This window comes from Oncorhynchus kisutch, linkage group LG18, assembly GCF_002021735.2.
Source record: "Oncorhynchus kisutch isolate 150728-3 linkage group LG18, Okis_V2, whole genome shotgun sequence".
NCBI classification, from domain to species: Eukaryota; Metazoa; Chordata; class Actinopteri; order Salmoniformes; family Salmonidae; genus Oncorhynchus; species Oncorhynchus kisutch.
The window spans coordinates 36249778-36276181 of NC_034191.2; the positions used below are offsets into that span (position 1 = coordinate 36249778).

General features: G+C 45.4%; 2 protein-coding genes across 7 annotated transcripts in view; one reads left to right on the plus strand and one right to left on the minus strand.

The window, feature by feature from the left end:
* LOC109909014 (zinc finger CCCH domain-containing protein 4) lies at window positions 1-16874 on the minus strand. Of its 2 annotated transcripts, none has more exons than XM_020507859.2 (14): window positions 16570-16874; window positions 11482-11773; window positions 11201-11308; window positions 10820-11099; window positions 10539-10720; window positions 10304-10388; window positions 9955-10100; window positions 9727-9828; window positions 9449-9560; window positions 9148-9257; window positions 8600-9030; window positions 8212-8501; window positions 7791-8039; window positions 1-3070 (listed from the first exon to the last, which is right to left on the minus strand). In XM_020507859.2, the coding sequence occupies exons 1-14, from the start codon at window positions 16647-16649 to the stop codon at window positions 1401-1403; spliced, it is 4137 nt and encodes a 1378-aa protein (XP_020363448.1). In that variant the 5' UTR covers window positions 16650-16874; the 3' UTR covers window positions 1-1400. The 2 variants fall into 2 exon arrangements, with proteins under 2 accessions (XP_020363448.1, XP_020363449.1); XM_020507860.2 differs by having other exon boundaries at window positions 8-3070; window positions 10841-11099.
* LOC109909015 (SUMO-activating enzyme subunit 1) overlaps window positions 15151-26404 on the plus strand; it is a 20905-nt gene continuing 9651 nt past the window's right edge. The window contains exons 1-4 of one of the 5 annotated variants that reach the window (XM_031795936.1): window positions 15151-15204; window positions 19519-19561; window positions 21251-21362; window positions 21754-21927. In XM_031795936.1, coding sequence (XP_031651796.1) covers window positions 21345-21362; window positions 21754-21927 — 192 coding nt within the window. In that variant the 5' untranslated portion in view covers window positions 15151-15204; window positions 19519-19561; window positions 21251-21344. Of the gene's footprint in view, window positions 15205-16076; window positions 16211-19295; window positions 19408-19518; window positions 19562-20807; window positions 21024-21250; window positions 21363-21753; window positions 21928-26404 lie in introns of those variants that run through there. The other 4 variants (XM_031795937.1, XM_020507862.2, XM_031795938.1 and 1 more) reach the window with 4 other exon arrangements.

Here is a 26404-nt window from a genome sequence, read left to right on the forward strand (position 1 = left end):
TTACTGGTTGATCACGTATCGCCTTTATTAAATACTTCACAACCTTCCCTACAGTGAACAGTTACAAAATGTTACCTCTCGTCAAACAGGACACTGTTCAATTTACAAAGCAGTCACTTTTTGTAAAGGGCAAAACAAAACTAGAAAAAACTAGATGCTTGTGTAGCCAGGCTTTCATACCTCTATGGAATTGAGTTTATTTTATATGTTTGAACCTTCAACAAAACAAGAATGTCAGTTTCTCCTCTCACGGTTACAGGCTGCATCCCACTTAAATGGAGGGGAATTAAATGTATTTCTTTCTAATTATATATATATATATATATATATATATATATATAATATACACACGTGTGATATCTATATATATACACACACACACACAATATCAAATGATTCAAATGAACTGTCATGTGACATAGAGAGGAGACAGGAGAGGCAGATATCTCATAAGTATAAAAAATAAATTAAAATGATCATATCTCACGTGACAGATGGACTATGTGGTTTTCAATTCACAGTTCTGACTCTGGCAGAGAGGTGTGAGTGGAACCTCAAGCAGGGGTGTGTGGGGTAGTGGGACCAACATGGCTGACATAGTCATAGGACAGACAGACAGACAGACAGACAGACAGACAGACAGACAGAGAGGTTAGAGATAACTGTGCCGACAGAGCAGAGGGCTCAAATATTAAATAAGAAGAGAGCCAACAGAGGGGAAAGACTGGCAGATAACAGACGGACAGTGCAAAGAAATTACTTCAAATCAAGCAACAAAAGAATTGTATTCATATATAATATACTGTACTGTTATAACGCTACAGGCAGAGGGAGTGGCAGTGAATGTTCTCTATGTGTTATCTTTGCCTGTGATTGTACTAGAAAAGCTACAATGATTGACAAGTATTCTGACGGCGACACAGTGGAAGCAAGTGACGTGAAAGGGTTGGTGGGATATGGACAGAACGGATGATAAAAGGGAGAGCTTGGAGACTGGAGTTACAAACAAATGAAAATGAAAATGAACAGGACTAGGAGGAGCATAAATGACAAAGTACAGCCCATTTAAATCTGTGGACTCATTTTTGTTGTCCTATAATTGTTCTCTCTTAAAGTAGGGAGGGACTCTCGTAAAGGGAATACATTTATTTATACATCTGTTTGTTTTAAAATAGAGTTCGCTCTTTCTCAGACTCCGACATATCCACCCTAAACCCTCCCTCCCTGGCCCCAAAGTCTGTTATAGAATCTGATTAGCAAACACTGCAGGTGTGACGCCTGAGCAACATGTTCAAACGTTCACAGTCTGTGGCCAGTCCAACTTCTGCCTCAGTGCGCTCCTTGCTGATGCGTTCAGTGTTTGTCTCTAAAACAATGTTCGACCAGGATAGGTTCAGATATCACTGGCAGAAGGGTGATGCCGTGGGGTCAAAGCCTTTGAAAACCTCCTTCAGAGAAGCATTGTCCTGCTCCGTGGTGGTGGTGGTGTCGCCAGGCTGGGCAGGGCTGTTCCCACCAAAGGGGCTGCCGGAGCCGCTGGGCTTGCTGGCCTGTTTCACCATGCTGAAGAGGGAAGACACAGGCAGGTTGTGGACGCCCGCCGGGGCCTGCTCGGCACCACCAGGGGGGCCCTGTCCGGCCATGGAGGAGACAGAGGCAGCAGGACCTCCGGGGGGCCCGGTGGACGGCGAGGGTGCAGGCTTGGGCCTGGGCCGGTTATAGCTGTTGTAGCGGTCAGTGGACTGCTCGCTGCTCTTCTCTGGCTCCGGCTGGTCCAGGGCAGACTTACGGACAAACAGGGGCTCCTTGGCCTTGGGCTTGGCTGGTGCTGCCTCACTGGGTTTGGGCTCTGTGGGGCCGCTGCTGGGGGTTGTGTTTGTGGTGGCACCAGGGCCCTCAAGTTTACCTGCACTAGGAGTCCGGGGATCATAAAGACTGATACCACTCAGCACACTGCTGCCACCAACTGCACCCGCTCCCCCTCCACGACCCACTCCACCTGCAGACAGTAGCCGAGGGTCGTAGGGGGCGATGGTGGGGGAGGAGGAGCCGGAGGTGGGTGGAGGGGCTGCTGGGGTGACCGTCAGAGGGGGGACAGGGGACTCTGAAGGCTGCTTCAGGACAGATTTCTGTGGCTGGAGCCGGGGGTCAGCGGGGGCTTTGCGGGCCATTCGAGGATCGACGGGCTTGTCGACAGGGATGGGCAACAAAGCAGGAGGCGCCGGCAACAAGGCCGGTGGAGGGACAAGGGGGAGAGAAGGGGATGACTGGGAGGGTCCGGATGAGGCGTTAACAGTCTTGAGGATGCGAGAGAGCAATTCAAAGTCTGGGAGGGAGGAGGAGGGGGCTGGGGGTTCTAAGGAGGGAGAGGGGATGGGTGGGGGATGGGGGAGGGCCGTATGGATTCGCTGCTGGCTGCGTGAGAGGCGGGGATCCAGGGCTGAGACAGGGGGGATGCCTGGAGGGAGGGGGAGAAGGTCCTGTTTAGGGATTGGGATAGGGATGAGGTCCTCGGGGTTCCATGTCACTGTCTTAGCGTAGGGGGGCATGTGCAGGAGAATGTCCTTCTTAATGTGGCTGAACTGCCTCAGCTGGGAGCGCGGGTCCCTCAGGGCCATGCCCATCAGGGGGTCCAGGGGGATGGGCACAGGCTTGTCCCTCAGAACCCTCTCCGTCTCCTCCTCCTCTGCAGGGGGAGCCGTGAGGGGCGGGGGCTTGTACACCAGGGGGGCGTCTGGTTTGGGGGTGAGGGCGGTGGTAGCAAGCCGTGCCAGGCGGGGGTCTGCAGGGGTGACGGTGGAGGCCAAGGAGGGGTTGGGAGAGTCCAACGCCTGGGCAGAGTCTGTAGCCCGGGAGAGGCGGGGGTCGCGGCCCAGCCGGGGGTCCCCCTGACGGGAGTCCCCCGGTCGGATGGAGGGGTGCGCTGGGGAGCCTTTCTGGAGGCGGGGGTCGCTGGGGGGACCCTCCGGTTTGGGGGGCCCTTGGCTCTGCTGGCGGAGCGTCTTCAGGATGGATGTGACACTGCCGCCTCCATCCTCATCCTCACTGGAGTACCAGTTAGCCGAGTCACCTAGGAGATAAAGCAACAGGAATCAGTGACATAGTCAACCGTACTGACGGTCTGTAAGTAGAACCACAACCACTGAACATTTAAACGTTAAAACTTTTAAACGAAATTGGGATCCTGCTTGGGGTCATTGTCCATTTGGAAGACCCATTTGCGACCAAGCTTTAACTTCCTGGCTGATGTCTTGAGATGTTGTGTCATTATATACACATAATTTTCCTTACCCATGATGCCATTTATTTTGTTAAGTGCAACAGTCCCTCCTGCAGCAAAGCACCCCCACAACATGATGCTGCCACCCCCATGTTTCACGGTTGAGATGGTGTTCTTCGGCTTGCAAGCATCCCCATTTCCTCCAAACATAGCGATGGTCATTATGGTCAAACAGTTCTATTTTTGTTTCATCAGAAAGGAGGACATTTCTCCAAAAAGTACGATCTTTGTCCCCATGTGCAGTAGCAAACCGTAGTCTGGCTTTTTTATGGCGCTTTTGGAGCAGTGGCTTCTTCCTTGCTGAGTGGCCTGTCAGGTTATGTCGATATAGGACTCGTTTTACTGTAGATATAGATACTTCTGCACGTGTTTCTTCCAGCATCTTCAAACGGTCCTTTGCTGTTGTTCTGGGATTGATTTACACTTTTCGCACCAAAGCACATTCATCTCTAGGAGACAGAACGCGTCTCCTTCCTGAGCGGTATGATGGCTGCGTGGTCCCATGGTGTTTATACTATTGTTTGTACAGATGAACGTGGTACCTTCAGGCATTGCTCCCAAGGATGAACCAGACTTGTGGCGGCCTACAATATTTTCTTGGCTAATTTCTTTAGAATTTCCCATGATGTCATAAATACATCCACAGGTACACCTTCAATTGACTCAAATTACGTCAATTAGCCTATCATAAGCTCATAAAGCCATTACATAATTTTCTGGAATTTTCCAAGCTGATTAAAGGCACGTCAATATTAGTGTATGGAAAAATGACTTATGTCATGCACAAAGTAGATGTCCTAACCGACTTGCCAAAACTAGTTTGTTAACAAGAAATTTGTGGAGTGGTTGAAAAACAAGTTTTAATGACTCCAATCTAAGAATATGTACATTTACGACTTCACACTGTATACCCAAAATTAAAATAATTTGTAGCTGATTTCCTAGTGTTTTTAATCTTTTATCTCAGAAAACTTAGGGGGCCCAATAAAACCTTGGCCTGACCTAAATCAATGTCAGAGCCCAACATAATTAGTAGTCTCACACACCAACAGCTCCACCTAGCGACGGAGTGGAGTAGAGGCCCATCGGAGTCACTAATCTGATCCATGGGAGTGTATTACACAACCAGAGCCCAGAGGATGTTGACTCTGCTGAGGGTTACAAGTGAGGGTCAGCGGTGTCATACAGACATTTCCTGCCTCCTCGGGACACATATACATTTCTAACAAAACAAAAGGAGACAGGAACACTGTACATTTTCCAGACTTACGCAAGCACTTTGAGGCTAAAACCGTACGAATTGTTCATTACCGCTAGCTTTATATACGTTCCAAATGGCACCCTATTCCCTGTATAGAGCACACTTTAGACCAGGGTGCAGCCAGGGTTTACACAGCATATGCACTCGACTGATCCTACTTTATGTACCTTACGTAGCTAGCCTATACGGGTGAGTGCGACCTAGAGCAAGTATTTATATGCTGTCTGTATTAATATAGCATTGTCCTGCAGTGTTTGCACTGCCAATGCACTGTTTATACGGTGTCAGTGGGAATTGTTTGTTTTGTCTATGGAGAATTGAGATGGAGTCATGCCAGGTTAACCAGGCCCAGTAGAAGTAGTTATGTTTTTGTCTGTGCTGGCTTGCTATTATATTAGTGTCTAAGCAACATACCAGCATGGCCAGCAGCATACCACTGCTGGTTTGCTTCTGAAGCTAAGCAGGGTTGGTCCTGGTCAGTTCCTGGATGGGAGACCAGATGCTGCTGGAAGTGGTGTTGGAGGGCCAGTAGGAGGCACTCTTTCCTCTGGTCTAAAAAAAATATCCCAATGCCCCAGGGCAGTGATTGGGATACTGCCCTGTGTAGAGTGCCGTCTTTCGGAAGGGACGTTAAACGGGTGTCCGGACTCTCTGAGGTCATTAAAGATCCCATGGCACTTATCGTAAGAGTAGAGGTGTTAACCCCGGTGTCCTGGCTAAATTCCCAATCTGGCCATCACGGTCACCTAATAATCCCCAATTTACAATTGGCTCATTCATCCCCCTCCTCTCCCTGTAACTATTCCTCATGTCGTTGCTGCTAATGAGAACGTGTTCTCAGTCAACTTACCTGGTAAAATAACAGATAAATAAAAAGCATAATAGACTTCAATACAGTGTCTAAAGCAGGGGTGGGCAATGTTTTCGGACCAATTTGTTCATCAAAAGCAATTTGCAGTCCAGAAAAAGGATAGTTATTTGAAAACTATTATAATTTGACATACACCGATTCCAATTAGTGGATTCGGCTATTTCAGCCAGACCAGTTGCTGACAGTAGGGCTGGGTGATATGGACAAAATCTCATATCCCGATATAGGTCATTTCATATCCCAATAACGATACATCTCACAATATACACATTTTCTGTCAATTCAATTAATAAATAGTTTATATAAAATGACCACACGTAAAGGCCTATTTCTTATTACATTTTGAATTATACTCAACAAATAAGGCATTCGGTACCTTGGGTCGAGTGTTGAGCACCAACTCACGAAACCCCCATCTCTCAACCGTGTAAATTGGGGCCATATCTTTGCAGATGTAAGTTGTAACGGCAGCTGTTATCTCCTTCCATCTTCGTGATTCTTTGCCAATAGGCAAAAGCCTATTGCAAGGTCTGAGTCGGGGGTTTGTTTTGATCACTCGACTGTACTTTTTTGGGTCTCGTCCGTAGACTCTCTCCGTACTGTTTCACATGATTCTTGTGTAGGTGGTAAGAGGTTAGTGGTGTTTGAGCCTGTTGTCAGGACCGGCCTGCGGCATATTTTGCAGAGGACGGTTTTCTGGTCCGTGTCAGACTTTTCATACCCAAACCATGTCCGTGCGACCGAAATAGACCCTCTTTAAGGTACGAGCTCCGTGCTCTGTGTCACATTCACTCTCCTCCATGTTTGTTTGTATTGCAAATTTCCTTTTAGACGCAAAGCGACGTCCAATTGACAAAAAATATTGCCATAAAGAGTGTGATTTGCGACACAACAAATAAACGATAGGAAAATGTCTATCGTTTCATATTATGCTCTATCGTCAGACGATATACATCGTCATATCGCCCACAATGCCCAGCCCTAGCTGACAGGTGTCTAAATACAGATCACACAGCCATGCAATCTCCATAGACAAACATTGGCAGTAGAATGGCCTTACTGAAGAGCTCAGTGACTTTCAACGTGGCATCGTCACAGGATGATACCTTTCCAACAAGTCAGTTTGTCAAATTTCTGACCTGCACCGGTCAACTGTAAGTGCTGTTATTGTGAAGTAGAAACGTTCAGGAGCAACGGTTCAGCCGTGAAGTGGTAGGCCACACAAGCTCACAGAACGGAACCGCCGACTGTTGAAGCGCGTCTGTCCTCAGTTGCAACATTCACTACCAAGTTCCAAACTGCCTCTGGAAGCAACATCAGCACAAGAACCGTTCGTTGGGAGCTACATGAAAGGAGATTCCATGGCCAAGCAGCCGCACACAAGCCTAAGATCACTATGTGCAATGCCAAGCGTCGGCACGAGTGATTAAAGCTCGCCGCCATTGGACTCTGGAGGAGTGGAAATGCATTCTCTGGAGTGATGAATCACGCTTCACCATCTGGCAGTCCGATGGACAAATCTGGGTTTGACGGATGCCAGGCAGGAGAACGCTGCCTGCCCCAATGCATAGTGCCAACTGTACAGTTTTGGCAACAGTTTGGGGGAGGCCCTTTCCTGTTTAACCATGACAATGCCCCCTTGCACAAAGTGAGGTCCATACAGAAATGGTTTGTCGAGATCGGTGTGGAAGAACTTGACTGGCCTGCACAGAGCCCTGACCTCAACCACATCAAACACCTTTTGGATAAATTGGAACGCCGACTGCGAGCCAGGCCTAATCGCCCAATATCAGTGTCCGACCTCACTAATGCTCTTGTGGTCTGAATGGAAGCAAGTCCCGCAGCAATGTTCCAACATCTAGTGGAAAGCCTTCCCAGAAGAGTGGAGGCTATTGTAGCACCAAAGAGGGTACAAACTCCATATTAATGCCCATGATTTTGGAATGAGATGTTCGACGAGCAGGTGTCCACATACTCTTGGTCATGTAGTGTACTTTATATAGTTTTAGACATTCAAGAGTGGCCCGGGTGGCCTAGAGTGGTGTAACGGTCTAGGTCGCTGCCTCCAGTGTACTGCTGCAGCATGGATTCGAATCCGGCCCATTTCAGCAACTCTCTCCTCTATCTTTCCCCTCTCTCTCTATCTATCCAATCACAATTTTTTATTTATTTAAAGAGTGGCCTGGAGTGTCTACGCCTGGGGGGGAGGGGTCTACTAAGCTAACATATTAAATTGTTTTAAAATGGTATACCAAGGATCATTTAGATATGTGATTTTGAATTTTAAGATTAAAAAAATATTGAACGCATGTTGCCCACCCCTGGTCTACAGTCAGTCTGTCTGTCTGTGTGTGTGTGTATATATATATAGAACGTACCTTCCACGTCCCTCTCTCCTACCCCCTTGGCAAGTCTGGCCCTCTCCTCATCCTCCTGCTGTTTCTGTTGAATTCTCATGAACAGCATGCGTTGGGCCGGCGGCAGAAAGTCAGGCACTCCCATCCCCGCCTGCTGATTGGCCGAGCCTCCGTTTGCGGGAACGTCAGGACCTCCCACGGAGCTATGGTTTCCTCCCGATCCTCTTGCTTCTTTCACGTCCATCCCTCCAAAGCCCTGGAAGTGATCACCTGAAAGGTACAGGAGGAAGGTTGACAACTACAATACAGAACACTCTCAGAGACACATAACAGCACAGGTTTAGATTCAATCTGAAATGATATTGGAGGGAAGTCTCTGATGCGAACAGTGATTGTATGCTTCGTTCATGATGTGATACGATATCAGCTCAGCTCAGCTCACCTTCCTCCACTACCTCGTCCATATTCATGTCTTGCTGCTGGTTGAAGAAGTTATCAAAGAAGTTACCCCCTGGAGGAGGTCCGGGGGGCATCATAGGCCCCCCTTCTGGGCCAAAGCCTGGCATCATGGGGGGTCCTCCAGGGCCCATGGGTGGGGGAGGACACATGGACATGTCTGGGGGCATCATGCCAGGTGGAGGGAACCGAGGCGGAGGCCCACCAGGCCCACCGGGGTGCCCTTGGGGGCCAGTGGCGCCAGCTTGGCCTGTGGCAGTTCCTGGGGTCTGACCTCTGCAGAGAGAAAGATTGTTACGTTATACCATGTTCCTAGCGCACACTCAAACTATAAAAGTCACATAAATAGGTTTGGATGGATGTGAAAAGCTCACCGGTGATTAGCTAGTTTCTGAGCTAGCTGTCCCGTGGGCTGCACCTTGATCTCAAACAACGAGGGGATCTTCTTCCCTCCATTGCCAGGACAGGGGGGTGGGGGGCCCATGGATGGGGGTGCGGGACCATTGGGGTTGGGAGGGCCCTGGTAGGGGCCACTGTCTGGGTAGGCGGGAAGGGAACCAGGACAGGGACCGGGCCCTTGGTTAGGCCCTGGGCCGGGGAGGCCGTTGGGGGACATGGGGCCCTGTGGTGGTCCAGGAGATCCAAAGTCCCCAGGGCCAGAGTTGTCGGGTGGCCCTGGTCTGGGCGGTGTCGGGAGCAGGCCCACCCCAGGAGGCGGCTTGGGAAGGGGGTTGATCCCCTGCTTCTTTAGCTCCTCCACCTCCTTCTCATCCTCAGCTCCAGCCTCGGCATCCTCCGCCAGCATCTACAAACATGAGGTGAAAAGGTGGTCAAAAGGGGTTAACAGACTAACACAGAGGAGAGGGAGTGATTTAAAGAAACAGAGAGAATTGGTGTCTAAATCCACTTGAGGACGGCTCACCTTGTTTAGCAGGTCTTGGGTGTCGTCGGTCAGAGGCTCGTGGGAGAACATGCATTCGTCTCCATTCACACAGCTCCCGGTGGTGTGGAACAACTTGCAGGGGAAATCACGTGCTGGGGAGTTAAGGAACTATGGAAGGCCTGGATGGACTGAACTCACTCAAAGACTGTCTCGGGGGTAGCACTGATATAGGCTATACTAAACTTGACAACTAGTATGGCCGTTCTAGCAATGCTAGCTGGAAACACACACTGAAGGAAATGTCCTATCTGATACAAAGTGAACTGCAGGTAAAGGATATCATGCATGTAGGGGCAGTTTTCAGCCCGTGCGCAGAAGCCGGTGATGTAGAACTTGCAGAGTTCTTTCTTCTTGGGCAGCTCAATGTCGTGGCTGAAGTTGCAGTGTTCCCCCTGGAAAGTTGGCAAAGCGTTAAAACAATAAAAAAAATCACGTTTGGACAAGATTTTAAAAAGCAGTTGACGGTAACATATGTCAGAAGAAAAATGATTTGGCATTCTATTGAGAATGCCTGGCAAGAACATTATCTCTGCTCAAATTCCATGAGTTCCTTCTTACCCAAGTACAGCGGCCCTCCATGTAGTACTTGCAGATGGCTTTCCCTTTCTTGTCTTGGTGCTTGTCCCCCTGGTGCTTGTTGTGCTGGCCTCCTCCTCCATCCTGCACCACAACACAAGCAAACAAACATTATCAGTTTCAGAGTGTTATCCGAAACTTGTACAGGTTGAGTATTCATTCAGATGAGCGAGCAGGTCTGTAAGGTGTGGTAGTTGGTTTTATTCTCACCCCCATGTCCCCATTGTCTCCATTGTTGTCCTCATCGTGACCCTGGTCTCCGCCCCCTCGGCCTCTCCCCCGGTTCCTCCCTCGGCCTCCCCGGTTCATACCACGCCCCTGTTTCCCCCGGCCCCGTCCCCGCCCACCTTTACCACCTGGTTGGAGCAGAGAGAGACACTTCATCAGTGGGCTACAATGGAACAAGACAGGCAACCATTTTGGATCAGGTGCAAAGCATGTTTACTTAGGAAGGACATCAGAACAGCTAACCTAGCATGTCTTTATTACAGTAGCATGACAAAGTATTGTGTAGTGTGAATAATAGTGGTAATCCTTCACATTCTGACAGCCAACTCACCCCTTCCACGATCTTTGGACTTCCTGTACTGAGAGTATTCATCATAGTCATCTTCACCCATGTGTTCATAGTCATCGTCTCCATACTAGAACACAACATCAACTGGATGAGGAACAATTCAGAAACAAAACACTTTCCCAAAACAATATAATTTAGCAAGCATACCAGTATCATTGATAAACAATGTGAAATGATCTGTGCATCTGGGGCCAGAGGATGACTGTCTTTGACTCACCTCCATCTCGTCTCCTCCTCCTCCTCCTCCTCCTCCTCCATACATCATCCCTTCTCCATCCTCATTGTCTCCGCCCATCTTGCCCCCTCGTCCCCGACCCCTGCTCCCTCCTCTTCCTCTACCTCCACGCCCTCCTCTCATGCCTCCTCGACCTCTCTGGTTCTTCATACGACCTTTACCTCCTGTGGAGAAAGAAAAAGAAGCACTGTCAGCACCTTGTGTCAGCATCTCCACGGCACGCGGGGACCTGCAAGCAAACTAGTAAGGGTCGTTCAATTCACCTCTGACCCCATTTTTTCTACCTCTGCCCCCGCGACAGTTGCCTCTTCCACCTCCATCACCGCTGCCTCCCTCCTTGGCCTTGCGGTACTGGTTGAGCTCCTTGGTGAAGTCATCGTAGTCTTCATCGCCCATCTCCTCATCCTCCTCTCCCTCGTAGTTCTCCTCTTCATAATCGCCGTAGCTCCCGTAGCTTTGTTTGTCCATCTTCACGTAGCTGCCCTTCTTAGGCATGGGGCCCCCGTGGCCAGAGGACGGGGCTGGTGGGTAACCTCCAAGGGACTGGGAAGGAAACAAAATCATTGTTAGACCACTGTAATTACAGACTAGCAACTCCGCAGCAGGTATCATGTGATTTAGAGTTCCGCCATGGGGTAACTTACAGAAGGGGTGTACGTAGGGCTATAGTCCCGATACTTCCTCTTCTCACCTGGGCTGTAGTCAGAGTCATCGCTAAAGTCTGAGTGGTCATCACTGGAGGAGGCATGACGCTGTAACACCACACACAACACAGAAAGAGAGATAGGTTGAGTGACAAAGTACGAAGAAACATTTAGACTAAACAGTAAGAAAGCAATAACATCCCTGATCTGAAGGGTATGTATAGGACGATGAAAGCCAGAGCTGAGCTGGATGTGAAACACACACACAAACGCTATCTTACTTTGTGCTTGGATTTGCGTCTCTTCTTGGCTCTCCTCTTCTCCTTCTCTCGCTCCCTCTCTTTTTTCCTCTTCCTCTTGTGGCGGCGGGCCTTCTCGTCGTCCTTCTCGTCGCCGCTGGCGTGGCGCTCTTTGCTACGGTGAATTTTCTCTGGGGGGGCCGCCTCTGTTGCTGTTGCTTCTTCACCTGCACCCCCATCTTCTCCTCCTCCCCCGGTGCTGGGCTCCTCTGCCACCTCCACCTCTCCACCATCATCCTCCAACTCCCCCTCTTCCAGCTCACCATCCTCACGTCTGTGACAAACAGAGAACAGATAGGCAGGACATCAAAATGCTGTTCACGCCACACTCCGGTCTCAAACGCGTAGTTCATGTTTGGACTCCCAGTATGGGACAGGTGGATGGTTCCTGGGTGGTGAACATTACATTCCTAGACACCACCACCAGACCATAATTATAAGGGATCAAAGCTTTTTGTCTGGGGAAAGGTAAAGTGGGAAAAAATGGCATTAACACCTGCGAGTGCTAGGCTGGGAATTTGGATAATTCCTTTTTCATGGTTGAGCTAAAATAGCTAAATTCAAGTGTACCTGTTCTACACATTGATGACTTGTATAGCCCGAGGGAGTCACTTCCCTCATGTTCTAACGTGAAGAATTTAATTTGTGGGTTTTAATTATGGCGTTTCCTTGTGCATTTCTGTACGTTTGTCTTGACAGTGGAGATAATGCGGTTGTCCTCAGGGCCAATCAGCTGTTGTTATCCTATCCTGTGATAATGTCTGAGAGCTGCGTTTCTCTGAACTCGTCAAACATTAATCACACCACCGTTCACCCACAAACCATGACACAACGTAGGCTGCTCTGCTGGAACATTCTGATGAGTTATGAGTGTTTGGGTGACTGGGTTGACGGTTGGCTGTTATTGTGGGTGACATAAAGGACCTAGTGTCTGCTGAGAGTCAGAGGGCCAGATCATGTTTTTCTTAGACTGAACACATAGGCCTAACGACTGTATGCTGAAGATAGGACTGCTAGGGTGTAAAGGATGTGTGTTATTTGTGTCAAAACAAGCCGAGTTATCGCGAGGAGGACAGGGATAAGGTGGGTGTGGTCTGTGGTAAACAAATTATATGGCAGTTAATATATGGGACAGCAATCAGTAACAGCAAGTTTCACTGCATTTCGTTATAGGTATGACATTTCCATGTGTGTGTAATGTGTACACTTTGAGCTTCACTGTTTTGTCTCTTTGGACTGGGAGAAGTTGAGAGTGATGCAACTATGATGTTGCAACTGCTGGGGAGGGGGATACAGTACTGCTGGACATGCGGAATCCGTTGGCCTTCATGATACAGGGTGGATTTAACATCAACATTCATTTCAAGGACATTTTGAAAGCAATAGGCCCATCACTAAATCGAGCTAGTCATTCCTGTGCGGGGAGATCAAAGTGTTTACATAACAAAAATGATCTTAAACAGTCTGCTATTTATCAGTGAAGATCAGTCAATTTCATCTGTCAACAGACCTCAACAGCATGCAATATGCTTGCTTAGAAGATGAAAATATTTAACCAACAACCAATACACATCTCAAACTTTACACAGGAAACTGCAATGGTTAAAACTGTATTAAAACTGGAATAGCTGGGCCTAAATGTGGCTAGAGAACACAGACAAGAAATTAGAAACAGATACATTTTTCCCATGCCATCTTTCAAGGTGTAGTTTCACAGAGGCGTGCCATTACATGATTTACTGAAATACACTGGCGTGACAATAAGGCATGTGAGGCAAGTCAGTGAAGAACAATTTTGTATTTACAATGACGGCATACCTCGGCCAAACCCTAACGACACTGGGCCAATTATGCGCCGCCCTATGGGTGATAAGTAGGATATAACCACTATGTCCATTTGAAGCATCACTATAGCCAGAGTTCAGCCTACAGAGTGAACAGATATTTGCTGACACTGATCAGAGCAGGCTTGAGTAACAGTTTCGCTTTAAGTGTCTGGTATAGCCTAACTTCAAAATGGTACAGGTTAGGCCTTTATTTGATTATTCAAATACAGATTACAATTCTGACTTTTAGCCAAAGTACACAGAAATGGTTTCTGTAGTAAAACAATGAGTTCGATGTAGGCTATAGAATAGACTATACTCTGAGCATACAGACCCAATCTGTGGACATAGGCCTATAGGCCAATTGACACAAATAAATGTTGACTGATCTCTCTTTATACTCACACCAACACAGTCCACACCACATCCTCAACATACTAACTTCCTATGTAGGACATGACTTTCCTCAGGGGCCCGAGGGTTGCTGGGACTTACTACAGTCTCCTGCTCCTCCTTACGTTTAGTTATCCTAAGTTTACTCTCAGCCAGAAAGGGACCAGATATAGATCTAGTCACTCTTAAATAAACCAAATTCCTCTACAACTGCAAGTTGATACATTTTTTCCTTCATTGAGAATGGCATGGTATTACCACTTGGCATAAATCAATGGCGTCAACATAATTTAACTCAACACAGCCAACCCTTGAATCATGATCACTCACGTCCTTCAAGAGGCACAATGAGGCCATTCTTGATGAGCGCAGAAGTTTGCATTGCTGGGGGTTCTTTGGACTGACATGGGCACATACACAGAACAAAGGCTCTACTGACATAGCTCTGACTCCTTGCCCCTTTCTCTAGTGGGGTGCCAGGTTCAAGTATTCAGGATTCAGGACAAGCAAAACGCTTTATCATGATTTTGCTCAGTTCAGATGCCAGTCAAGCCAACCTATACTTCTACAGGTGTGCCACTCCCATTGGTTGGGAGTATGCCAAACCATTTAGTTGTGTAAAGAGACGTTAGGGTCTAGCCAAACCTATCTTGTCTTGCCCTGAATGAAAACTTCTTCTTAGAACATTATGTAGTAGCCTATTTCAAACTGATGTTACAGGTGTTTTGGTTTATTAACATTACGGTAATAAAGAATTTGATATAAAAAGTATATTGTCAGGCTGGTTAGATGTCCTGACAATTGTGTTAAATGGCAAATGCAAAGCACCTGTCAACAGCCTCCTCTGGGTTTAATAGCCCACATCACAAAGACTTTGCAAAAAAAAAAGGATGTATCACTCCAATAACAACAGAGTGGTCAGGAAATGATAGCACTCACTACTGCCAATTAGATAAGGCTCTAGTCTACTCTACGCCAAAGAACTATGAACAGAAAAAAAGTTACACTTGGATCCAAATATATAGCCTAATAAATAAAAATAATACACAATCACACTTCAAACAAGACAACCTTTACAGTTGCTATAAAGTTGTGTGCGTGCACTGGACACACCCTATGTAGTTCCAAGAGCATAAACTGAGTTAATGCTGAAAGTACTAGGTACAATCAGTCATGTAAACTTACATTTTCAATTAAAAATACATTTTACAATACTTTTCATGCATCATCACAACACAATTACAGCTTAATTAAAAAGGTCAAAAAGTTCCCTAATAATCAATTAAACTACAAACAATGGGCCTTTGGGAAGTACTTACTGTGAGAGGTTTTCTTCACATTCTGCACTCAAAAGCACTGGTATGACCATTCCCCCCCAAAAAAAGTTTTTGGAACATAATAGTGGTCTCCCCACTTTATTATTAGGGTTTGTGGAAATGGTATAACTTGGGTTGTTGGGGGTGCTGAAGACAGACAGGGAAATCAGGTAACATTTGTGGTTTACTTGACTTTTTAGACATCTGATATGCTTTGCAAACGTTCAACACAGTGCTGGGATTTGGTGGGTGTTTGGGATAACAATCTAAAGTAATATAGCAGTCTGTCCTGAGAAAAGAGAAACTTTATAGGGGCACGAAATTAGGCAATTGTCCTGAACTAGCAAAGGAAGAAAATGTTAAATCCATTAATGTACAGATCTAGTAATAATTCAAATCAAAAAAAAAAAAATGGGTGGCACAAACATTAAAGTGAATGAGCATACTAAAACAATTGTGCAATCACGTTTGTTACATTTTCGTTGACTAGTTAGTATGACCAATTTCACGCCCTGGAAATTTATCAATTTGTTAATTGTTAGTGATTAAACGTTATATTAATCCCTAGCTAGTTGTCTTAGTTAACATTAGCCCGTGGACCAATAGTGAACTTCATAGGTAGTTAACATTAACTAATCGAACCAATTCATTTTTATTCGCCGATTTAAGAGGGCTCTGTCTATATATAGGGTGACAAGTGAACAGCTGCATCAATTCCAATGACAAAATGCTTTCAACACAACTATCTAGTTGCAAAAAAAAAAAAAAGGGCAGGCACAATGGCGGCCTTTGCTTACAAGCTAGATTGGTCTGGCAAGCTAGCTAGCAAAAATATAACTGCGTAGTTAGCCACTTCGTTACTTAGCATGAGTGCTAATAAAGGAAATACCTCCAATGTCCCACAACTGGCTATTAATCCATTGCAATCAAGTCTTTGTCTGACCTGAAAAACCTAGAATGTAATGATTAATTATGAAACTGTTAAAATTCGCCCTATTGGCTTTGGCGGATAGTTAGCAAACTGGCTTTTTTCCCCCACGGAGGGCAGCCAGCTAGCTGGCGAGTTGGAGCGTTAGCTAGCCGTCTTTGCGATGCAATTTTGCAAAGCTTTTGTGTTCAAAAACGTTTTGGACATATAACTAATTGGAAATCTATTCAGAAATACATTTTTGCTAGGTAAGTTGATTGTGGACAATTAGCAAGCAAAAATCATATTTTTCTTCATTCACTCTACTTTGGTGGGGATGCAACTTTGATGGATCAATTATTTGAACTGATGGTCTTTTTCCTTCATAAATTAACTCCTTGAAATACTTATTCAAACTGAACAGATCCCAGGTTCATATTTGACCTTCCAGTTTGCGCTGAGCAACGTTTCAAGATGGCGTTCGTTACCTCTGTACTTGTTCCCCAGAAAAAGGCGAGTTTAATCCCTTTGAAAGAAAAAAAGGAAAAAGAAACCCGGGCTTTTTATACCTAAAAAGCACAGGACAAATAAATAGTTTGATAGAAATATGATTGTAGAATTACTCGACCTTTCGTCAGTGAGAAGACTGTGTTCGTGGTTGGTTGTTGTTGGGGAGTTTGGATGGACAGTCATGCTTTCCACAGCCATTTCCTCTAGCTACATTTAGGTGCAAAAAAAATTACAACTCTACTGGCTTATGCGTCACTTAACTTGGATCTACAGTACTTGTTAATGGTTTAAGGAAGAGTTTCAGTTCATAGTAGTCAATTCTCCACTAACAGTTGTTAGAGAAATAGGTTGAAATTGTGTCCTGAGATTCTCCGTCCTACAGTTGCGCTGTAAAATGAAACTCATCCACTTAAAATGGCTGACTGTCTCCTCCAAAGAGAAGGGGCGGGATATTCCGAATATGACGACATAAACATTACGTTCTCATACGTTTGTCACGGAAATACCCGAACATTTTTCGTTCAGCAGTTATGAAAGATCAGTCTTTGGCATGTGTATATGCATATCTGCAGCCTAGGGGAATGGATTTTAGGGCACGTTGAGGTATTCTGCTGCCTGTCTAGTAATTTGAACAAGTTCACTTTACTTTTCTCTTAGTTGGCCCTCAGTTCCCTCTCCATGGAATGACTATATTGGTGGTAGCTGTGAACGCCTATCCTAATTATAATTTACTATTAAAGCCACAGTCAAATTTCAACTAACCAATTATATTTCATTAATTGGGTGTTTCACCTGACAGTGAAATGCTTACTTACAAGACCTTTAACCAACCATGCAGATTAGAAGAAAATAATATATAACTAATAATTAAGGAATATCACAAAATACAAACCAAGGACCAGGTATAGGCTCCATTTTCATGTTTTTGTTGTCATAGGGAACTTTGATTTATAGCTTTATATCATGTTTAAAAGTAATTTCCTCTCACAGAATGTCTGAGCACTGCATTTAAAAAGGTCATGAATTCATTTATTCCACTGTTACATTTGTTGGTAGGCCTGTGCTATGATGGTATGCATACAGTGGCAAGAAAAAATGTGAACCCTTTGGAATTACCTGGATTTCTACATAAATTGGTAATCAAATTGGATCTGATCTTCATCTAAGTCACAACAATAGACAAACTGTGTGCTTAAACTAATAACACACAAATTGTATTTTTCTTGTCTATATTGAATACATAATTTAAACATTCACAGTGTAGGTTGGAAAAAGTATGTGACCTCCTAGGCTAATGACTTCTCCAAAAGCTAATTAGAGTCAGGTGTCACCTAACCTGGAGTTCAATCAATGAGACAGAGATTGGAGATGTTGGTTAGAGCTGCCTTAACCTATAAAAAACACTCACAAAATTTAAGAACTAAAGAGATTGCAAAATATCTAAGATTAAAAATGGTTGACTTGCATAAAGCTGAAAATGGTTACAAAAGTATCTCTAAAAGCATTGATGTTCCTCAGTCCACTGTAAGACAAATTGTCTATAAATGTAGAAAGTTCAGCACTGTTGCTACTCTCTAGGAGTGGCCGTCCTGCAAAGATGACTGCAAGAGCACAGCGCAATGAGGTTAAGAAGAATCCTAGAGTGTCAGCTAAAGACTTACAGAAATCTATGGAATATGCTAACATCTCTGATGACGAGTCTACGATATGTGAAACACTGAACAAGAATGGTGTTCATGGGAGGACACCACGGAAGAAGCCACTGCTTGCAAAAGTGCACCTGGATGTTCCACAGTGCTAATGGCCAAATATTCTCTGGATAGATTAAACTAAAGTTGAGTTGTTTGGAAGGAACACACAACACTGTGTGGAGAAAAAAAGGCACAGCACACCAACATCAAAACCTCATCCTAACTGTAAAGTATGGTGGAGGGAGCGTCATGGTTTGGGGCTGCCTCAGGGCCTGGATAGCTTGCCATCGTCGACGGAAAAATGAATTTCCAAGTTTATCAAGACATTTTGCAGGAGAATGTAAGGCTATCTGTCCACCAATTGAAGCTCAACAGATGTTTAGTGATGCAACAGGACAGTGACTCAAAACACTGAAGTAAATCAACAACAGAATGGTTTCAACAGAAGAAAATGTGCCTTCTGGAGTGGCTCATTCAGAGTCCTGACCTCAACCCGATTGAGATGCTGTGGCCTGCCCTCCAGACAGCAGTTCACACCAGACATCCCAAGAATATTGCTGAACTGAAACAGTTTTGTAAAGAGGGATGGTCCAAAATTCCTCCTGACCGTTGTGCAGGTCTGAGCTGCAACTACAGAAAACGTTTGGTTGAGGTTATGGCTGAAAGGAGGGTCAACCAGATATTAAATCCAAGGGTTCACATTCTTTTTCAACCCTGAACTGTGAATGTTTATACGGTGTGTTCAATAAAGACATAACATATCATTGTTTGTGTTATTAGTTTAAGCTGACTGTGTTTGTCTATTGTTGTGACCTAGATGAAGATCAGATCCAATTTTATGACCAATTTATGCAGAAATCCAGGTATTTCCAAAGGGTTCACATACTTTTTCTTGCCACTGTATGTCTTACAGTGAGAAAATGGGGAGAAAAAAACCATAAGGAGATGGCCTATTCTTTTGATAAAGTACAAACCTCTACGGATCTGAGTTTCAATGGGTCCACTCTCTTCACATATAGATGGAACAATTCCAAACAGTCCCTTTACAAGTCAAAATGTAGAATAAACTTAATTTGAACTTGACCTGTTTTCGTTCTGCTGGTAGAATTTGAGACAAAATATCCACAGGAAAGTATTATTAAATCGACTTCAAAAGGTGGGTCTCTGTGTATGGCTATCACGATTTGTTTGCTCATCACCTAAGGGATGTGCACAAGATGGAAGTACATCCACGCAATGTATGCATACTAACCGAAGTCTTGCAGGTGTTTACAAGGTTTTGTGCATGTGCCAGGTGATAGAAAAGTCTCAACGGCAGTGCCGTTACTCTAAAAGGTCAGGTGAATAATACTGTCGTGTGGATATTTTTTTCTCAGATTTTGACCCGAATAAGGACCAACCACACAGACAACCGGTAGAGTAAGTCCAAATGCAATTGTATTATACTTTCTGACTTGTAAGGAAACTTTCAAGTTTTTGCAGTGCTTTAATTCAGAATGTGTATGCAGAAAGCTCGCCCGACGACTCAAACGGAATTCTTAAACTACTCTATGTTCGCTACATAAGAAACTAATGTCCGTGGGGCTAAGAAGGTGGGCAGGGAAAAGGGAAGAAAGTGGAACATATTAAGAGTAAATTTTGAGTGCTACAGAATAAAATGTAACATGACTAGTGAGGGTGAATGAACTGCGGTGGCAGGTGCGGTGAAGAACGCAGAGTTTGAGCCTCATTCAGATGGCGATAAAGATGTTTTTGCCCAGTGAGAGTTAGATTTTTTGGAGAGAATGGATCCTTGCCTTCTGGGTGATTCATATGTGGTGTCAGGTTGGGTGGAGGAGAGTTTGAGGAATGGTGGGGAAGTGGAATCTTGTTTATGTTTTTGTATTTCTGCCGTCCAGAGGAACGTGCGCTCCGCACCACCTGGTGTTAAGTGTTGAGGAGGCTCAACTGAAGTTTAAGATTCCTGGTGTCTGTGACGCCCACTGTTTGGTGCAACGGAGACCCCCGGTGGAGAGGGTGGTGAAACAGAGATGACACTGTCCGTACTACTGAGTTTTGATGCAGAGTTTTTACCAGATAAAGGCAAGTTAGGATGTGTCAGTTATACCATGAGAGCTTTTGACCCGAACCCATTACTGGTTTAGGTTTCAAGCTTATGGTCATGTGACAGTAGTGTGTAGGATGGATATTCCTAGATGTAAGAAGTGTGCAGGAGGGCCTAAGACAAAGGATTGTGTAGTACCGGTGGAAAAGGTTGTGTGTGTGGAAACAGTAGGGGTATCCATGGTGCTGGAGATCAGAGGTGTCTGGTGAGAGAAAGGCAGGTTGAGGTTGCCAGGATCAGAGTAATGCAGGTGTCATATGCTGAGGCACTAAAGAGAGTAGTAGAGGAAGATGAGTCCACCCTTACGGGTGTACAAGATTTTACTGCAGAAGAGTTACAAGGTGTTTTGAACGACAGTGTCCCATACTCCCAGGCTGCTGGCCAGGTGCAGGATTAGATAGGACCAAAGTAGTGGAACAGTGATGATAGTTGGTAGGATAATTTTTTTATTAAGTGTAATGAATAGATACTACAGCATAGTAGGCTGATACACAGCCAATACAGTAGATGGCGGCATGCACCTAGAACATTTGTTTGCGGACCGCCATAATACCAAAAAAGAAGAAGAAAACGTCATCTTCCAGCGTCCGTTCAAATCAGCGATAGCGGTACCCTACCTGAATTTGAAAAGGGGCATATTAATCCCATTACTGTTAAACTAGACAAACAGTTTGAGATGATAGACATGATTGAGAAGGAGGATTCTATCATTAGCGAGGAAGAAGCTGCTCAGTATGACCGGCAGATCCGACTATGGGGCCTGGACGCACAAAAGAGGTAGTTTTTTGCTAACCATCTAGCTAGCTTGAATCCGATTTGTTCGTTCTGGGTTAAAATGGGGTCCCACAGCAAGAATGGATTGTAAAACACTCAAAATGTTGATGTTTACATAATTTATCAATCTGCACGAGGCATGCATATTTTGTCTTTACGGCTTTCTACTCGTTATTGTATGATGGCGCTACATAGCTAATTAAGGTTTTTGCCATCTGCTTCTGTTCCAGACTGCGGGGGTCTCGTGTGCTCCTGGTGGGGCTCAGGGGCCTGGGGGCTGAGGTGGCCAAAAATCTCATCCTGGCTGGAGTGAAGGGGCTGACCATGCTGGACCACGAACTGGTATAGACCACAAACACAAGGGGGGGGGGGGTTGTAACAGAGTTAGGTCAGAACAGAGGTAACCTAAAGTAGCAGGTGTAAACACCTGAAACTAGATCCACTATATACTGGTCTTGAAGAGAAGGAAAACAACTGTTGGTGGAGGTATTCTTTTTCACTCTCCAACCAATCCAGTAAATGTGGAGGAGGAGTTCAGATGGAGTTTTGCCTTGTTAACGTCTAATAGCAATGTAGCGTCACAGGCTCTTACCGTTCTTGGGGACTCGGCAGAGGCTAGGTGAGAGGGAACCTTCCCAAGTAGGCTAATGGTTGGATAAACACTGAGAAAATTGCAGGACAGTAGAAATGAATGCTACAAATTGCTAACTATGTCTGTTCCCTTGCTTCCCAGGTGACGGAGGAGTCATGCCGAGCCCAGTTCCTGATTCCAGTGAACAATCAGGGCCAGAATCGAGCCCAGGCCTCCCTGGAGCGTGCCCAGTACCTCAACCCCATGGTAGAGGTGAAGGCAGACACAGACAGGGTGGAGACCAAACCAGATGAATTCTTCCTACAATTTGAGGCAGTGAGTACGGTAGTGCAGGACCGGTCTATTATCAAGATTACTTTTGTGCATCTTTTTTTGATTTTTTACCTTAAATGGCCTCTAGGTGTTGCATTTACACCATACTTCTTACCACATTTGTTTGTCACATACACATATTTAGCAGATGTGTAGCGAAATGCTTGTGTTACTACTGCACTGTTGGAGCTAGGATCTTAACAATTCACAAATCTAAAAGTAAAATAATGGAATAAAAAAGATATAAATATTAGGATGAGCAATTTCAGTGGCATTGATTAAATACAGTGGAATAGAATACAGTATATACATATGAGATGAGTAAAGCAGTATGTACACATTATTAAAGTGACTAGTGTTCCAATATTAAAGTGGCAAGGGATTTTATGTATATAGGGCAGCAGCCTCTAAGGTGCAGGGTTGAGTAGCCGGGTGGTACCCTTGAGGTAGAAGCTGTTTTTCAGTATCTCGGTCCCAGCTTTGATGCACCTGTACTGACCTCGCCTTCTGGATGGTAGTGGGGTGCACATGCCGTTGGTCGTGGTGGTTGATGTCCTTGATGATCTTTTTGGTACTTCTTGTGACATCGGTTGCTGTAGGTGTCCTGGAGGGCAGGCAGTGTGCCCCCAGTGATGCGTTAGGCAGACCGTACCACACTCTGCAGCAGACCAATGCCAGTGTAGCACCTGTTTTGCGCATATGTTTTTTTTTCTGCAGATAAATGAAGCCCTTTATCTGCTTCCCCAGACTCAGATGAACTCATGGACGTCATCAACTTTTATGTAACTGCATCCAATATGAAGGTTATTCGATGCTAACTAGCATTACCTCCTCCCTAGCATGCTAGCAGTTACCACAGACTACCAGTAATTGCGCTAATGCTATTTAGCAACTTCCTTCAAACATAAAAATGGTATCCACAAGTTCATCTGACTGGAAGTAGATAAAGGGCTTCATAATATGATGCATATAAATATAATTTATACACTGACAGAGTGAGGGAATTGACAGGTGCCAGTAGGGGAAAAGAATAGCATAAACATTAAAGACCCTCGAGTTTGGAGATAAATGCATTTATCTAATTTATGTCTGTACAGCTAACAAGTAGAAACTTAGCTTTCCTGTGGCGTTTGGTTCCAGACACACTGAAAAGGAAGCTGTCTGAAGGGCTCTGCTCTGAATCATGTAGTGGGGCGGGGGTTTGAAGAAACTCCTCATCAGATGCTCAGGGATTTTCAAAGCACAAACGAGCCGCTTCCCTAGTCTGACTGTGGTGGAGAAACGGCGGAAGCGTCCCGGGGGGAGTGCTAATGGAAGTTCAGGAGGAGGGGGAGGCGGAATGGGCTGTGCTGTAGACTGGTAGACTCTTTTATCTGCTAGCTACGGATCTGTCTTGTCTGTGGTGTAGCACTGGGAAACTGAAACTGGTTGAAATTTGCTGCAATACATGACAAGGGGCTGCTATTTTTAGTCACTGTGTTTTGGACTGAGGGATTGATATGTCTGGATTATAACTTCGATCCTGAGAGAGTTTGCAGGTGTTTTTGTCTTATAGAGATCATTTGAGGCAACAATTCACACCCACAACAAACAAACTCACTCTTGTTTACTTCATTCACCATACTGGTATACTCTCCCAATTCTCACTCATGTACTCTCATTGAGTCACTCATAACCACTCATTCTCTGCATGTCTATCACTTCACTTCTCCCTTCACCTCCTACCAGACCAATTCTTCGTTGTTAGGTTCCATTGTACAGATAAGCTATATACCCCCCCCCCCCCTTTCCTCGCTTCCTTCTTTTCACTCCCTCTCTCCCTCATGTCTCAAACAATCCAGCTCAGTGTCCCTCTTCACAAAGCCCTTGCCGGAGGCCATCGGGAGGAGGCGCCCGAGCTGCATGCCTCCTTCAAAGGGAAGAGACAGTACGGCTGGCCAGGCTGTTAAAAAGCCCTGTCCCCTCCGGTCTGCCAGTGCCAGCAATCTCAGTTCCCACTGCCAATCCACTCTAATGAACTACACCAGCAGCACTAGCCCAACATGTCCAGCCAGGGTCTCTCAGTGTTTGTTGCCAGTGCCACAACAGAGGGCTTGCCTTTCTGTAGCTGGCAACTAAAGCCAATAGGACCTCCTTCCTATTTAGTTGAGGTGTGGTTTAAGGAAGATTTCGGGTCCATTTTTCAATCATCAAGCATGCACCCAGCATTGATGATTTGTCTATCAATCTTCAAATAAAATTGTATTGGTCACATGCAGATGTTATTGGTCACATACACATGTTTAGCAGATGTTATTGGTCACATACACATGGTTAGCAGATGTTATTGGTCACATACACATGGTTAGCAGATGTTATTGCGAGTGTAGTGAAATGCTTATTCTTCTAGATCCGACAGTGTAGCAGTAGCTAACAGGTAATATCAACAATTTCACCACAAAATCTAATATCTAATCAATTCCACAACAAAACCTAATATCTAACAAATTCCACAACAACACCTAATGCACACAATCTAGTAAAGAAATGGGATAAGAATATGAGTATAAAATATATGGGTGAGCAGTGACAGAGCGGCTAAGATGCAATAGATAGTAAAGAATAGATAGTGAAGGAAACAGTATACAGCATATACATATGAGATATGTAAACATTTTTAAAGTGGCATTGTTAAAGTGCTAGTGGTGGCTGTTTAACTATCTGTTGACCTTGAGATTGAAAAACGGTTTCTATCTGTCTGTCCCAGCTTTGATGCACCTGTACTGACTTTGCTTCTGGATGGAAGCGGGGTGAACAGGTAGTGGCTCGGGTGGTTGTTGTCCTTGATGATCTTTTTGGCCTTCCTGTGATATCAGGTGTTGTCAGTGTCCTGGAGGGCAGCTAGTTTGCCCCCGGTGATGCATTGTGCAGACCGGAGAGACCTGCGGTTGTGGGCGGTGCAGTTGCCGTACCAGGCGGTGATACAGCCCGACAGGATGCTCTCAATTGTGCACCTGTAGAAGTTAGAGGGTTTTCGTTGAGGCGGTGCTGCTGTGCCTTCACCACATGGGGCGGCCCGTCAGGAAGTCCGGGGCCTAGTTGCACAGGGCTGGGTCGAGACCCAGGGTCTCAAGCTCAATGATGAGTTTGGAGGGTACTATGGTGTTGAATGCTGAGCTGTAGTCAATGAACAGCATTCTTACATAGGTATTCCTCTATCCAGGTGGGATAGGGCAGTGTGATGGCGATTGCATCATCTGTGGACCAAATTGGACTGGGTCTAGGGTGACGGGTAGGGTGGCGGTGACGTGATCCTTGACTAGTCTCTCAAAGCACTTCATGACGACAGAAGTGAGTGCTACGGTGCGATAGTAATTTATTTCCGTTACTTTAGCTTTCTTGGGAACAGTAACAATGGTGGCCATCTTGAAGTATGTGGAGACAGCAGACTGGGATAGGGATTGATTGAATATGTCCATAAACACACCAGCCAGATGGTCTGCACATGTTCTGAGGATGCACCTTGGCATGCCGTCTGGGCTGGCAGCCTCGCGAGGGTGAACACGTTTAAATGTTTTACTCGTGTCGTCCAAGGAGGAGTAGAGCCCACAGTCTTTGGTAGCGGGCCGTGTCAGTGGCACTGTATTGTCCTCAAAGTGCAAAGAAGTTGTTTAATTTGTCTGGGAGCAAGACGTCGATATCCGCGACGGGGCTGATTTTCTTTTTGTAATCCGTGATTGTCTGTAGACCCTCGTGTTTGAGCCGTTGAATTGCGACTTCACTTTGTTTCTGTACTGACGCTTTGCTTGTTTGATTGCCTTTACGGAGGGAATAACTACACTGTTTGTATTCGGCTATGTTTCCAGTCACCTTGCCATGATTTAAATACGGTGCTATGTGCTTTCACTTTTGCACGAATGCTGCCATCAATCCACGGTTTCTGGTTAGGGAAGGTTTTAATAGTTACAACATCTCCTATACACTTCCTTTAAACTCGCTCACCGAGTTAGCATATACGTCAATGTTATTGTCTGAGGCTACCCGGAATATATCCCAGTCCACGTGATCGAAGCAATCTTGAAGCGTGGAATCCAATTGGTCAGACCAGCATCGGATAGACCTAAGCACAGGTGCTTCCTGTTTTAGTTTCTGCCTATAGGAGGGGAGCAACAAGATGGAGTCATGGTCAGATTTACCAAAAGGAGGGCAAAGGAGGGCCTTGTATGCATCGCAGAAGTTAGAGTAGCAGTGGTTGAGTGTGTTACTCGCTTGTGTACTACAATCAATATGCTGATAGAATTTAGGCAGCCTTGTTCTCAGATTAGCTTTGTTAATCCCCAGCTACAATAAATGCAGGCTCAGGATATATGGTTTCCAGTTTGCATCAAGTCCAGTGCAGTTCCTTGATGACCGTCTTGGTATCCGCATGCGGGGGATATACACTGCTGTGACGATAAACAAGGAGAGTTCTCTTGGGAGATAATACGGTCTGCATTTGATT